Genomic DNA, 15,285 nt, shown 5'->3' on the forward strand with positions numbered 1-15,285 from the left:
GGAGAGCTGGCACCTCTGACAGGTTTGGTACCAGTTCAGGTCAGAAATTGCACAAGAGAAACAAACGACTCAACAGCAGCTGTGTTAAAAGTGTTTGGTATTTATTGAGTTTTTAACAAAAATACTTTTTAAAGAGAAGGGGTTTTTTTCAGCGTATACAAGACACAGGGATACTGAGGTCGAGCACAGCAGTTTGCTTTGACATGGGCACTTATTTCAAGAGCCAGTTAAATGATGGCAGCAGGAAAAAGTAACCCTTGTGAGCCAGTACAGAAAAGCAACACCACCCAGGGGTCTACACAAGGCCAGAGATATGTCCCCAGATCTGGGCCTATCTGTAACAGTGCACAGAGGAAGCAGTTTACAGTACAAGGTCCTTTCTCCTGAGCAGAGCCCAGCCTTTTAGGGGTTGTATTTAAGGCCTTAATCCTGTACCAGGATTCTCTCTCTAAATGCATTTGTGTGGGCAACCTGATGGCAGAGAGGATGCCAACTCCCTCCAGTGCCCAACACCTGTGGGAGTCTCCTCTGCAGACCTGAAGGGATCTCCCTGCACAACATCAGAGGAGTTAATCCTATCAAGTATATCCATGGGAAAACATCAGCAGGGACCAAAGAATATAAGAATATAAAATACTACTTCTAATATGTACTAGCAGCAGCACTATATTTACTCAGAAAGCCTTTAAAACATTATCTCCATTTTTTCAGTTCTCTGTGATTCATTGGATCCACTTCTACCAGATTTCCCAAGCTTCCCTTCAACTGAAGAGAGAATGTGACTTTTGCAGAACACAGATGTTACAACAGAAGTAAAACAACATCCTCAGAGGAAAGTGAACGAGTTCTGCCCTGGTCTGGCACCAGCACAAGGAATGTTCTCTGCATGAAACCAGCATGGGCCATTCCTCAGAAAGGAGGTTTTTCTCCTTGCTTGTGCAAAGGCATGGCTAAAACCAAATTATTTGAATTAGAATCACAGAATATTTAATAAGAAGAGAAAAAGAAAAGCATGTCAGGTAAGCCTGACACAAGAGACATACACTGAACCTTTCAGAAGAGAAGCAAGTGTACTACACTTCAAAGGCCAGGCCAGACATCAAGAAGATCCTTGATGATCACATAGAACACACCAACCTTCTGTGATACTGTGTTGCCTACATTCACATCCTGCTGAATTATACAGCTTTTTGGCCAAGCCCAAAGCCCAGACATGGCACAATGATGCACATTTACATTGGCTTGAAATTTTTTAATCTGCCCACCTCCACGTAGAACAGGACATTCTGGAGAGCTGCAGCAAGCTGTGTGTGGGTAACACCTCAGCCCTCCTGAAGCATATTATGGTAACAGCCCACGTTTTTCCAGGGATGGGGGCAGCATGATAGGTGCAGATGTGCAAATGAAGGAGAAGGCAAAGGTTTTGTAAAAAAACTGCCACAGAGGCTACCACCACCTGAAGTGACATTGCTGAAGCCCAGTTTCAGAATCAGGGTTTTTACATGGGAACTTCATGCAGCACTAAAGCAAGGGAAATGCTGTAATGGAAATACAGCTCTTTCTGCATCTGCATGGAGACAGAAAGCACTACAAAACCAGCATGTCTAAGATTTTAACCTATAGAGATGTGAATTTAGATTGTAAACTCTTTGTGATAGGAGAACACAGTACAGATCCCACCCTAAATAACACTAGCTGCACAGTAGCTGTACTGAGGTTGACAGAATTAGAGTGATACACAACCAAACTGGTTTTCGGAAGCAGCCCCTGCATCTTTCATTGCTTCCCTGCAGTCTCTCACATTTTGAAGAGGGTGAAGTGATCCAAAACTGAAGATGATAAGGTGAGAAAATAATAGCAATACAGTGTTTTAACATTTTAACATTTAAACAACTTATGTTTAAATGTTGTCATATTATGAAGTAATTCTATTGTAACTACAATAGTGAAGGGCAGGTTAGGGGTTTCTGACAGGAGCAGAAGACTGAACTCTTTGACAGAAGTGCACATGATAGTGCAGGATCCAGGCACATGCCATAGCAGCCCCTCTCAGTAGCCTAAAACTACAGTGCTCAGACCTGTCCTCTCCTCCCTGTTGTGCCTCCTTCCCTGCACAAGCTCTGCTTTTATGCCCCTCTCCCCATATCTGCCTGTATTTCACAGCAAGCCCTGGACTGCCCCTTATTGCTGAAGGCAAGACAAAAATAATGAGCAGTAAGAGGCTTCAGAGCCATAAGGATGTATCCCTGCACACTGCAATCTGTAGGAAGATGATGGGAAGGGAGTAGTAGGGTAAATCTGTGGGCTGACTGCAAAAGGAACTCTGTAGTACAGTGTCTCAGTAAATAAGGTTTCACAGGCATGAAAAGAAATCAAGAGAACAATTCCTGTTGAATTTCTTAAGCTTATAGTGGGTTCAAAGCATGGGGAAGATCATGAAAACTCCTAATCTTCATGAACAGAAAGATGTTCTACATCCCAAGCTCTGTAAGATTCAAGATTCCTCTTTGCCACTGCAGATGGCCAGCCTTACTATTCAGCTGCAATAATTCATACTGCCCTGTTAGCTAGAGGGGGATGGAGAGGCTGGGGTGGCTGCTGACCTTCCCCACAGAGCACGCAGCAGCTCAGGAAGGGGAACTCTTCTTCACTTTATATGAAAGAGACTAAAAATGGTGCTTTCTCTTTCGTGACCTGGCAGTCCGTGCAGGAGCAGTCTGTTTTGGGGGGTTTTGGTTAAACTCAGGGGGCTGTTTTGGGCAAGCTGCTTGTGGAAAAGGCCCCTGGGTGACACTAGGGTCCTGTACCCTATGGAAAGCTTGGACCCCATCACGGATTTCTGACACGGTCTGGCACATTTGGCCAACCTGGCTGGTGAGGTCAGTCATCCTCTGGCTGATGACATTCATGCTGTTTGCCATGTCTCTGTGAAGAGCCAGCAGCTCCTGGCAGAACTGCCTGAAGAGGTCTGTCTGCTGTGTGTGGGAATGGAGAAGCTGGCGATGGAAGCTGGAGAGGGGTGGGCTTCTGGTGCAGGGCCGTGGGGGTCTGCAGGATGAGGTGGGGCGTGAGGACGGACGGTGAAGTTCTGGCCTTTGGCTGGCAGCTTCTGAGGGCTGTGATGAGGAAGAAGGGTGGAGGAAGGAGGACCCAGAGAGCTGGTTGACTCCTGCACTGGCCCTCTGCAGCGATGAGAAGCAGTGCTCCCGAGAAGTGCCTGGCATTTCCTCATCTTCATCATCTTAAAGAGAAGAGGAAGTGTAAATTATTCAAGTGAAATCCCTTGCAACACGTGACTTCTGTTTCATGGTATCTTAAAGCACATGGAAAAAGAGTTTTCCCCTCCCTCAGACTGCCAATTGAGACAAGCTCCTGATGCTACTCAGTGTGCAGGTGCTGCTGCAACATTAGCAGCTGGGTGACATAAGAAGCCTGAAGAGCAGGCAAACCCAGTCACCTGTGGAGGAATTGAAGCTGCCATGGTATTCTGTACACAGCTTTGTCCATGACTATGTATCAACCCACTTCAGACAGTAGCAATGACTCCCCTTTCCCCAAACCATAAGTAGCTACAATGCTCCAGCACTTTGGAGGGACAAAGGCTCCTGGCCTTTGGTTCAGTCCCAGAACACATTCTGTTTCTCATGCCAAAACCCTGCTCCCATGTCATTTTTTACATCCTCTCTGCTGGGAAAAGCACAGACATAGTATTTGCTGCTTGCAAAATCTGTACCACAGATACCACCATCACCAAGATGAACCAGGCAGTCAGGGGTAGCAGCAACAGGACCCTGTATTAGTCAGAAAAGTATGCTTGATGCAAAACCAAACCAAAATGCCATGACAAAGTTCTCATTTGTCTGCTGAATACCTAGTGATGTGCCAGTTGATGGGTACAGACACATCAAGAGTAAGAAGAGATGATACTTCACTTGTTACACTAGCTCCTTGCACATGCTGTATTCATTACTTCTGAAGCAGCACAATTGGTTTCCAAGAGAGATGCAAAGAATAACCAAGTCCCACTTCGTCATTTCCTGATGACTTTTGTCCTTGCTTTCCCACTAACATCACTGCAGATATGACATAAGACCAAATGTGGCAGGCAAGTGCCACCCGTGAAGTGTTAGTTGGCCCACTTCCCAGGAAGTTATCCCTTCTTTCTCTCCTTTGCATCCCTAAAAGTTCACTGACCAAGAAGTTGCACCTCCACACAAGAGGTTTTCTCGTGTGCATGCACCTGAGGAAAGAACCTGCAAAAAGCAGCTTGTGGTTCAGCACAGGAAGGTGGCTGAGAACTGTGGTGTAAGAGATTAACTTGGAAAGCAGGGCCAGTAATTCCTTACAAAACAGTGAAGAAGGGAGCTGTTACCATCTACCTTTTTCACAGCTCTTGTGCTGATCACTCAGACCACCAGTGAGGAATCGCTAAGGGCTTGGCCTCAGAGCATCAACACCAGCAACCACTGAGCCCTCCTGGAAGATGGTTACCATGCAGTGATAAGTTAGTGCCTGACACATGATTCTCAGCCTGACAGTCCCACTGTTTCATCAGGGTGCATGCAAGATGAAGAACTCCTAATTCTTTACAAACACTTTTTCACAGACTGGATGTAGTTGCGCTTCAACTACAGATGTTCCCTCGCTTGTAGGATTAGTTCAGACTTCTCATCCACTAAGAAAGTGGAACCCGAAGAATCCCTGTACTTAGAAGACAGGAAGGAAAAGGCCTAGATAAAATGATCAAGAAGATGATCTTAACTTGGAGACAGCTTTTCCCCTAATCCATTCCAACACCCCCACAGTCACCAGAGCAAGCAGACTTGAAACCAAACACGGCAGTAAGAACCGACCCGGCTTGACAAGGCCACCCAGCATCTCACAACACACCCAAGGCTCTCCTGGTGTCAAACTGAGAAAAATGCAAGCATAAGACAAAGAGGTCTTAAGGCATGGATACTTACAGCTCGTTGACGGGCTGTCAACCACGTCCAGATCTGCTCTCTGGAATCTCTCTCTGGATGCTCTCTGCATCTGGCGTGAGGAATGCAGCTCCAGGGCTCTCTCGTGGGCGGTCAGGACGATGGCTGAGGGCCGCCCTGTGCTGCTGGGGCCGGAGAGAGACCTCTGCATGAATGCCAGTTTGTCCTTGGTCCTTCTCTTCATGTCGTCCCATCTGTGTTTAATGTCTTTTACAGACCTGGGAACCCGGCTGACTGATGTGATCTGCCTGGCTATGGCTTCCCAGATCTTGTACCTGTCAGCGTGGGACAGGCGTGCTGTCTCCCTCCCAAACAGCATGGCTTCGTTTCGGGTCACCTCCGTGACCAGAATGTCCAGTTCTTCTTTGGAAAACTTGGGCTTCCTCTTTCGTTCAGCCACGTTCCTTGGGTTGAACATCCCACAAAGCACAATTGGGTGAAAGGAAATCAGCGCAAAGCATCCCCCTGCATCCAACCACTTGGGTAGCACTGTGTAGCATGGGGGCAGAGGAGTTTGGTGGGATCCAGCTCCCCCCACCCACAATAACCTCTCAGTTTTCTCAATGGCACCAGGAAAAGACAGCCACTTTGTTTTTAAGGGGCAATTTGCAAGCTTAGGAAAAAACCACGTCAAGTGACACCAGTGTGAAGGAGCTTCACAGTTAAAAATGAAATTCTTAACACTTTACCCCATGCCCTGGCTTAGGTATAAGAATGACAGTACAGCCTCACATCTGCCAGTTTGTACATGGAGAAGAATCACAAAAACTCATAATCACATTGAGGAACAAGCTTCTAAGGTGAAACTGCTTGAAAGTGGGTTCTTGAGGAACTTTAGAGGCCTGAAATGTATCTTACTGTTCCCCCTGGCACAACACACAACGGGAACTTTCACACCACCCTTTCTGTTGCAACCTGTAGGATGTCAGGCAGAGGCTGCACCAAACTGCTTGGTTTTTTTTCAAGGGAGGAAAGATTTCAAGTCAACTCACAGGACAATCTCTGCCACTCACTTTTCCTAAGGAAAAGTCTTGTCTTCAAACACTGGGGGTACTGCGCACCCAACATTCATCTGCTTCACAGCAAGCTCTTCTTTCACCCCAAAATGGTGAAATGGCTGTTTCCCATTGTTCTCAAAAGGAATGAGGCCACCCACTTGTTTTTCCTGGCTGGGCTTTGCTGCCACTGCTGCTAACGGGAGCCTGCACCCAGCTTCTGGCCCTTCAAATGAACAACTTGTGGCCTCAGTCCATTGAGAAGCAGAGGCAGCCACCCTGAGAACAAGCAATTTAGTCCAAAGGGAAGGGGTATTATTCTTTTCCAGACAGTTGAAGGAAACCTTAAAAATAAATAAAACATCAGTCCTCACTATGGCTTTTCACTGAGGGGAAAAAACAAGGCAGTGGCAGAGCTATTCCATAGGGAAGGAGAAAAGAGACCATGGGAGCATGCAGGGCTGCACATCACCAAGGTGAGATTGTGGGCAGGAAAATTATCTCCAGCCTGAGCAATGTCCATTTGTGTATAAGCACACAGAACAGCACAGAAGGGATCAGAGGCCATGGAGGAGCAGAACTGCAAGGAAAACTTAGAGTATGCCTAGGTTTGAATTGTAACAGAGTGAAGTGCAATCCCCAAATGGTTATTCTGGGGCTGCACATTACAAAAGACTTTTATACATCTACAAACAATTAAAGGCAGGGATGCTGGGAACTCTTCTTCGAAGAATTCAACCTTTCTGGTGGTCACGTCATGTAGTTCTTAATACTTTCTTAACACTTTGAAAGTTCTCAAATAGAAATCTGCACCAGCAGAGAACACAACACTCATCTGAGGTAGAAGACTTCAATCTTATTATAAACTGCCCCCAAAAAACTGTCACTACAACACTACAAAATTAATGTTTAGAAAGGATATTAAGATGTAGCATACAAGAAATAGGACATCTTCATGGTTAGGACACCACACAGCTGTAACTCTGAAGTGATACCACAGAAAGGAAAGCCCATTTACATCCAGACATCAATTCTCTTTCTGATTAATTTTCTACCAAGTTAAATGAAACCAAACGTTTATCGTTTAATCCTAGAGTCTCAGCTTAATGCCCTGCCTCTCACAGGCAGACTTTAGCAGCCCCAAAATACATTCTGCAAAGCTGGTGGTTGGTGTAAGGAGAGGCCTCAGCATTTTTCCCCACTTGCACCACATTAGGGATGGCACCACTGGCACCCCCTTAGAGCCAGGGTGCCTTCCAGAGCTGCAGTGATGCAGCAGAGAGGGGGGGTTTGGGGACACACAGGTGTGAAAGGTGCTTGCTGTCTGCAGACTAAGAAAAAAAACCTATGGAGAGGCAGAGTATGAACCCTGTCAGATGTCATTCCAGGTTCTCTTTAGTGCCACTGCTGCTTAACCAGTCTGAGTGACACTGCTGGGGTAATATCAGTTGCTGTTAACCTTGGATAAAGCTGGAAAACCAGCAGGAGATGCTGCTCAAACCCAGGCCACTTACAGGGAGAACTGGGAGGTAAGTGCACAGATGCATTTCACTGGGACAAACACAGATGCATCCTGAAGATGATGTTTTGGTGAAGCTTCATTTCTGGAGGGACACAAGGAATGCTTGGGGAAGATGGCAGTGAAATGATGGAGCACCAGCAAAGCACTTTGCTACACTGACCTCGAGAAAAAAACCCAGAAACTACAAACAAACAAACACAAAAGGAAAAAGGAGTTCTCCCAGCAGAGCACTGGAAGAAAGGAAAAGGCACTGAGCAAGGGAACGTTTACAGTTTGATTTTTATCACATTCAGTAAAACTGTGTTTTGTGTATACTGTGTGCAGCACAGTACCAGCAGTGCCTCCATGTGGTGGAAACAAACCTCGACCTACAAGCTCCTCTGGGGAAAAATAAGAAACTGTGTTTTACAGTGTTCCTGGAGAGGGGGGAGCTTACAGAAGTCTCCCCAGAACTGCTCAGAGATGCTGGTGAGGTCAGGAAACCTGCACACCCTCTTCCCTGCTGAACCTATGGCTGTGCCTAGGGAGAATTAAAGCCATTTTTGCTCCATGATAGGAGGAATCCCATCAAGTGCACTTAGGACAACTTGTGGTAGACCTCAATATTCTTCAGATATCAGCTTTTCCACTCATCTGCTCCAGCATTACTTGGGTCAAAACTATTTAAGTGAACTTAAGTATTCCAGTAGTAAACTCACCAGGCAAAGATTTAATGAGTTCTGGCCAGTTTTAATCATGAATTCAACTAACGTTAGGATCCCAGCAGGCACAATATTAGCATCCTCCTTATAAAAATGCAGACAGTATTACTGTCAGGGAGATCTTTTTTCCCCTCATGTGCTTCCTCCAGCTTGCAGCATGTCCCTAGGAGTAGTCACCGACCTTCAGATTTATCTCTCCAGTGATGCTGTGTGGGTTTTATTCAACTCTAGAGAAGCCCCAACTGTGAGGTTGTGAATTCACACCTCAGCCCAGGTCAATCTGAAAGTGTGAGACAGCACAACTATTCCTCTAAAAACATTTGTGATGAACAGTGATCACCCCACAAGGCACCAACCAGCTCCCCTTGTCTTGGTCTCTAAGACAATCATGTAACTTTTCCCAGGGCTCTGAAGCAGTTATTTTACAGCGACCACAGTCCTGCAGTAGTTTAGCATCCCTTTGCTTTGTTTCAATTTCACAAATAAGAATATTTGCTCAACTTGCTGCAAGGTAACAGAGACCTGTTTATGAAGTTCACCAAAATTACCTGTGCTGATGGCTTTTAGCCTCCCTGAACACATGGGAAGACACAGTAACCTTGACTTAAAAAAAAATAGAATTTAAAAGGCCCTGTAAAGCCAAAACAGCAGCTCCGTACTTAAATGATCTACAGATCTAAGCCGGTCCTGCTTTGAATGGGCTGTTGGAGCATCTGGCCAGAGCTCCCTTCCAAGCTCTGTTACTGTATGGCTATCAAATGGCAGAGCTCTCCATTACAGGGAGGTACAGAAGACTTTCAGGACAGCCTCCTTCCCTGTGACCTCCTTGTTCCTATGTTCGTAGGGGAAAGGGAGCAGAGAGGAAGGCAAAGGAGAAATAAGTGAGGGAAGTTTTGCACCAGCCTTTTCCCTTTTGTGAGGGGAGGGATTAATTTTACTAATGCCAAAAGCCTGAGAACTCAGGTGCACACATGTAAGAAGGGATATGGACTACAGATGCTCACAATAGCCTAGAAACCCCACACATGATGCTCTTCACTCCAATAATTCAGCTAAACACCACCAGTTTGCCAGTGCTTCCTCTATCCTGCACCTCAGTCTGGGCCAACTGATACACACACACAGAGGAATGTTTTCTGGACTTTCTGAATTACTTTCATTTTTTTGGCCAGATCCCTTTTGTTTCTTTTTGAAGAGGCCTCCAACAAATGAACAACAGCATTTCCTCAGAAGTAGCCACAAACAACAGCTGGCTCTGTGTAATCCTTCAGAAGCCCCAAGAACTCCCATCAGCAGCAGTTTTATGGCTTGGGTCCAAGAAAGCACCAATTTGGCTGGAGGTTTGCTGTGACCCGTGCTAACTGGACACCCTCAGCCCCCAGAAAAATAAAAACAGAGGAGAAGGTTTGCACACACCACTGGAAGTCAAAGCCATGGAGTTTCATAAGGTATTGGAAACAACAGCACTTTGGACAGAGATGAAGGGGGAATTATTCTTGTGCCAGCAGCCACCTCAGGATGCTCCCAAGCATCAGGAATCTGTCTTGACTGACTAAAGAGGGAAAGAGTAAGAGGATGGTACTATTGCCATGCTACACTTCATACTCCTTCCTCCCTGACACTCACTGTCCTTTGAAATTAAACCAGCAAACGCTGCAGTGTACAAATTTTCCTGAGTGGGAACATGAAAATGGACTCAGATGTGGCAGTCAAACAACAAAAACAATAGCCAGATCTACAAGAAGAGAGGAGTCAGCCCAAGCTGCCCTTCCCATGCCATACCCACCTACCCAGAGGGTGAGTAGATCTGCTTTGCAAAGCACTCCAGCTGTGAGTGATGGCAAAGAGCACCATCTGAAAAACAAAGAGAGTGCTGTCTGCAGTGTCCTGGGAGCACAGGTTCTGGGGGTCATCTCCAGGACAGGAGATGTCCTGAACAGTCTATGGGGTGCACCTCAGAACTGCTAACAAACCAAAACAAGACTTCGGGAGGACCATTACTGTCACTTCAGCATCCAGTCAGGCTCTACATAATACTGCTATTAGAAAAGATTTTCAAGAATAAACCCAGAAGGATCAGTAAAGGCTGGCACAGCCCACACAAGTCCTTTGATACACCCTTTCTTCCCCAGAAGAGTTGCAAACATCCCCTTTCCACAAAACCATCACCTCCTTGCCTTTCAAGGCCGAATGGTGCAGACCCACTTGAGTTGAGACTTAACTATTGCAAATGCAGGTTCAGACAAGAACATTCTGTTCTTTGGTGCTGGGACAACAAGCAGTGCCCATTTACATCCAGACATCAAGCTTATGTTCATGTCAGCAGGAAGTTTGTCACAGGTTTGTGCTTTCCAAGACTGTTTTCCCCTAGTCATCCAGATCAGATGGAGATCTGGATCTAAGCAGAAAAATCTGATTTTTGTACTCTGCATTCTTTACTTCAAGGTAAATGTCCCCCTGCCTACCTGTCCACTGTGCTACTGCTTCTTTTTGGAGTGACAACTCCAGCCCCAGCTCAGGTCTAGTGTTTTCTCTCATCCACTAGTGACAAACTGTAACAGCTGGAATTCCTACAGAAAACTGGGATCCTCTGCAGAACTTTCTGAACGCAAGTGCCAGAACAGCTACCATCCATGTGAAGACTCAAATGGAGCAGAAGTGGTGCAACCAGATTGGACCAGCTGGGTCAGCCTCATATCTACCTGTACTTCACACTCTCTCTTCCCTTTCTGAGTGACAACTAAAAATTCTGGACAAGCAGCCCACCACCAAAGCAGTTCATTCCCACACTGCTTTAATGCCCCCTTGACAACAACTGCTGCTAAAATTCACACCTGAGAGCAGGCTTGGTCTGAGTGGGGGATAAACCCCAGTATGTCCCACCACCAGAACCAAGAACTTGATGTGTTTTGCCTCCACCTCAGAAGGCTGCAAGAGTGACCTACATTTTGCAGATACATGCCAGAGCTTGAAGCATCACGGTGAAACATGATCCCCACGTACAAACGAGAGCCAACCCCACTCCTGGTTCAGTACCGATTGGTATTTGGGTTCTGAGCCCCGGGGCCAGCAGAGGGCACAGCATTTCGGTGCTGGAAGCTGCAGCAATTCCCTTTCCATGTTTCCTAGCACAGTAAAAGTGGGAACTACCGATGGCAGCCACCACCAAGGTAATGCTTCAAGTGAAACCCAGAAAGAAAACAAAAAGAGCACCTCTTTCAAAGCCTGTCTGATTGGAAAGGACAAAAAAACCCAAAAAAACAAAACCCCCAAGAAACCCAAACAGAATCAAATGTTACTCTGGGGACAATGCAAATATTTGAACATAAAGTAAAAAAAAATTAAAATGGAGTGAGCTCTGTCAGCATTTTTAAGAGTGGATAAATAGGATCATCTTTACCGTTTGTTCTCATTCCAGGAAACAGCCATCCTCCATACACACATCCTTGTTTTAGTCCTTGTTTTAGTTCTCAACACAGTGAGGTATGAAAGAGCACAAAACACACCCTTAAGGTGCTGTGGTGTTCTGGCTTTCTTTTCTGTCACTCTGAACAACAAGGACTGTTTGATGGCCTCTCTCTGGGAGACAAGAACCCCAAAAAGGAAGGCAGAAGAGAACCAGACTCACCTCATCCAGTTTGCTTTGGTTTCATCCGTCCCATCAATGGATTTGTAGCGGTTGTTCTTATCCACAATCTGAGGAACAGAACAGATGAGGCACTAAGAGGCATTTTCCTAATTACAAATACCAGTTAATACAGAACTATGGATGCAGCTGACAAAACTGTTAACAGTCCTAAGATATAAAAGATTAATTTCCCTTCCAGGACAGAGCTGAGACACACATTTATCTTATAGACAGAAGTGCTGAGTTGCATTTCATATCAGCCTCTCTCAATTTTTTCCCACCGCTAACTCAAGTCCCACATCTCATGTCTTGTAACCTTATCACTCAGCCCACTGAGATCTCTGTTTCACAGACTAACCAAGGCTTTTAGTACTATGGAAAAAAATACAGGTTTTCACCTTCTCTGGAGGTATTTAAAAAACATGTATATATGGTACTTAGGGACGTGGTTTAGTGGTGGACTTGGTAGTGTGGTAGATTAATGACTGGACCTGGTGATCTTAAAGATCTCCAACCAAAAAGATTCCATGAACTCAACTTGGCTGTCAAGGCATGTGGTCTCCTTTAGTCTATCTAGACTAAAGCTGTTAATTCTGGCAGGTTGCTGTGCCATAACTGCCATAATAATGTGCACATGTGGATCAGCGGAAGGTCTTCAGAGAAGGGGGAACACGACTAAAGCCTGGCTCTCCAGGCCTGCAAGTCCCCCAGTGCTGAGCTGCATGGCTGAGATGTCACTTTTTTGGGGGACATGTCACTCACCAGCCACGAGAAGAATCCTGCAGACTTGTCCTGGCTAGAGATCTGCCCTTCATAGGGCCCGAAGATGTGACCTTTGGGGATCACCTCGTTCATACAGCGCACATCGTTCTCTCCACTGGGCTCCTTCACCACCTCCATTCCAGGTGGGATGGTCAGTGCTGCTCTGTCAGGGATGCCAATGGGCACTGGGGTGTCAGACACAAACACGGGGGGGCCATGGTTTGGGCACTCATCTACGAAGTACTCCTGGCAGGACTCACAGACTGCGGATGCAAGGGCAGGAGGGGTTAGGTTGGGCGGACGTGATGGCCGCAGGGGCTCGTGCAGCTCACAGGACACACAGCACTCAGCTCCTCAGCATCCTTCTCCTGGCCTGGCTGAGCCCCTTCCCCAAAGCCCACCCTCCACAAACACACAGACACTTCACTGGCTGCTCACTTGATTCACCACTTGTCTACCAACAAGAACTTTTCCACACCCCACACCTGCCAGACCCAGGTCTGCACCCACCCCAGTGCTGATGCCCTTCACAGCTTCACCACCAACATCCACACAGGGTGGGAAAGGCCCCATCCCAGCCTGCAGAAGCAGAAGTTGGGGGGTCCTGGCACATCCCAGATTATCAGCAACATCTTCAAGCTGCAAGGGTCGATTTCCCCACACAAACCAAACATTCCTGAAAACGAACTCCTCCTCCAGCCTTCATTCTGCCCCCATCCTGTGGGTGCAAACACAAGGCCTACAATTTGATATTCTGCAGGTATGCCAACATAACTGGCACCAGTTTTCTTCCCCAAAACATGGGGAAAAGAGCTGTCATCTCTGTCATGCCCCTTTTGTGGTCTCTGAATTCAAGCCTTTGGGTTTTGCAGACTCTTGGGGTTTTTCCATGAACACTGTCATATTTCCAGCATGCTTTCCACCCCAATGGACCTCCCCACTGCAACGGACCAGCTGCTTTTTTGCAACAGCCTCTTCATCAAAGACACGTGTACCCTCAGGAGAACACATGAATTTGTCTCCAGCTTTCTTCTTCCCTGTTTCCCACCCCAAAACAACAGGGTCCCAATCAGGAAATCCCAACAGGGATCTATACAAGTGGCAGCATTGCTTTTCCCTCACTCACAAGACACTTACACCAGAAATCCACTTGCTGAAAACTCTTGGTCATGATCAAATCCCGTTTTCCTTTCAGTTTCTTGGGCTCCACCTCCATGGACTGCAGGTCAGGCCTTCCAGAGCTGAGAAGGGAAAAACAGAAAGATAATGTTAACCCACCAAGAGGCTGGGACTGCCCACAGAAAGGAGCAGAGGCAAGAAGACCTGACCCCTCTTAGTCCCCATGCCCGTAGCAGACAAATGATTCAACTTGCCATCCAACCTGCTAAAAGCTGGTCCCTGAGACAACTTAAAGCCAGACCCTCCAGCAGGCAGTGCCTGTGGCACCTGGCACACATCTGGCACATTCCAATCCAGGCAGTAGAAGTGACAGAAGGGACTCCCACCATCACTGGCATTGCTGCCCTGCTACAGCCCAAGAAATGAGCTGCTCAAGGGCAAGGCATCACCCCCAGTGCATGCCAGAACTGCAAACCAGCAGAGATGTGCATGAGGTGACCATCCCTGTCATACAGCTCAAGGGAAACCTCACAAAGGAAGGGTTTAATCATGTTAAGAAGTTCAAGTATATGCCTCAAAGGCAACTTTAAGCTGGGGGGAGGTGGGGGAAAGGGTGGTAGAGAACACTGAACCAAAGCTTAGCTGCATACCAAGGGTGTCCATACTCCTGGTCCTGGCATGGAGAGCAGGACTCCGTTTTTATCGTCACCATCTCCCCTAAGGAAGCCTGGGTCTGGATCAAACAGTCCTTCAAGTTTTCACTCATCTTCTGAACAAAAAAACCAAACCAAAACAAAAACAAAAACAACAACAAAAAAAAAACATTTAAGGAAGGGAAGAAGAAAAAATTAGTTGCTAGGAAACCACAACATTCTTCCCCCAGGAACCACAGCCTTCCTCCTCCAGGCCAGGACACAGCCAGCAGATCAGGCTCCCTCCCAGCACCAAGAGCTGCCATCAGGCACCAGGGCACCCCCAAAAGCATCTAGGTGGGAACCCCTTCCCACACTGGGGAGGAACAAGTTCAGTTGCAGGTCAGGTGAAGAACAGGAGACACCCAAGGGACAGGGAATCTGAAATATGCTCCAGAGGGCCCCATAAAAATGTTGCACATGGAATTTAAGACTGATGGGTGGGACATGTTAAGGAAACACCACAACCTAAGAATAGGAGACAAGATGGGAAGAAAGAAGAATGCAGATCATGGCATGAAGCATGATCAGTCTGAGAATATGCCAATCCCCACCTGGTGGAGTGGGGTGTACTGCTGGACCTACAGTGTACCTCCAGCAAGAGCAAAAATCAAGCAGAAATCCAGTGTTTGTTTTACACACACAGCTCTTCATTTCACCACATGGCACATTTGCAGCTCTCCCCTCTCCTGGGTCCTCCCAACTTATCAGCAACATTCCTGTGCAGCACTGGCCAGGGCACTCCTGCACCAACAGGATCAGCACCTTGCTCCCAGATAACACCCTCCCAGCTCCTGCTCAGGATTTCCATGGCTGTGTCCAAGTATCAAGTTTACTTTCTGTCCACCCGTGCCCAAGTGCCTGCTTTTAAGAACCTCACACAA

The 15,285-nt window shown here is 46.8% G+C and overlaps 1 protein-coding gene across 4 annotated transcripts in view; it reads right to left on the bottom strand.

Moving 5' to 3' along the window:
- PRDM11 (PR/SET domain 11) overlaps nucleotides 1-15,285 on the bottom strand; it is a 42,073-nt gene that overhangs the window by 11,940 nt on the left and 14,848 nt on the right. For 3 of the 4 annotated variants that reach the window (XM_071744946.1, XM_071744947.1, XM_071744945.1), the window contains exons 2-5: nucleotides 14,360-14,478; nucleotides 13,728-13,831; nucleotides 12,591-12,853; nucleotides 11,829-11,896 (exon numbers count right to left, since the gene is read on the bottom strand). In XM_071744946.1, the coding sequence (XP_071601047.1) occupies nucleotides 11,829-11,896; nucleotides 12,591-12,853; nucleotides 13,728-13,831; nucleotides 14,360-14,475 (551 nt within the window). In that variant the 5' untranslated portion in view covers nucleotides 14,476-14,478. Of the gene's footprint in view, nucleotides 1-80; nucleotides 3,242-4,964; nucleotides 5,387-11,828; nucleotides 11,897-12,590; nucleotides 12,854-13,727; nucleotides 13,832-14,359; nucleotides 14,479-15,285 lie in introns of those variants that run through there. The other variant, XM_071744949.1, reaches the window with a different exon arrangement.

The sequence above is a fragment of the Heliangelus exortis genome, chromosome 5 (assembly GCF_036169615.1).
Source record: "Heliangelus exortis chromosome 5, bHelExo1.hap1, whole genome shotgun sequence".
NCBI lineage: Eukaryota > Metazoa > Chordata > Aves > Apodiformes > Trochilidae > Heliangelus > Heliangelus exortis.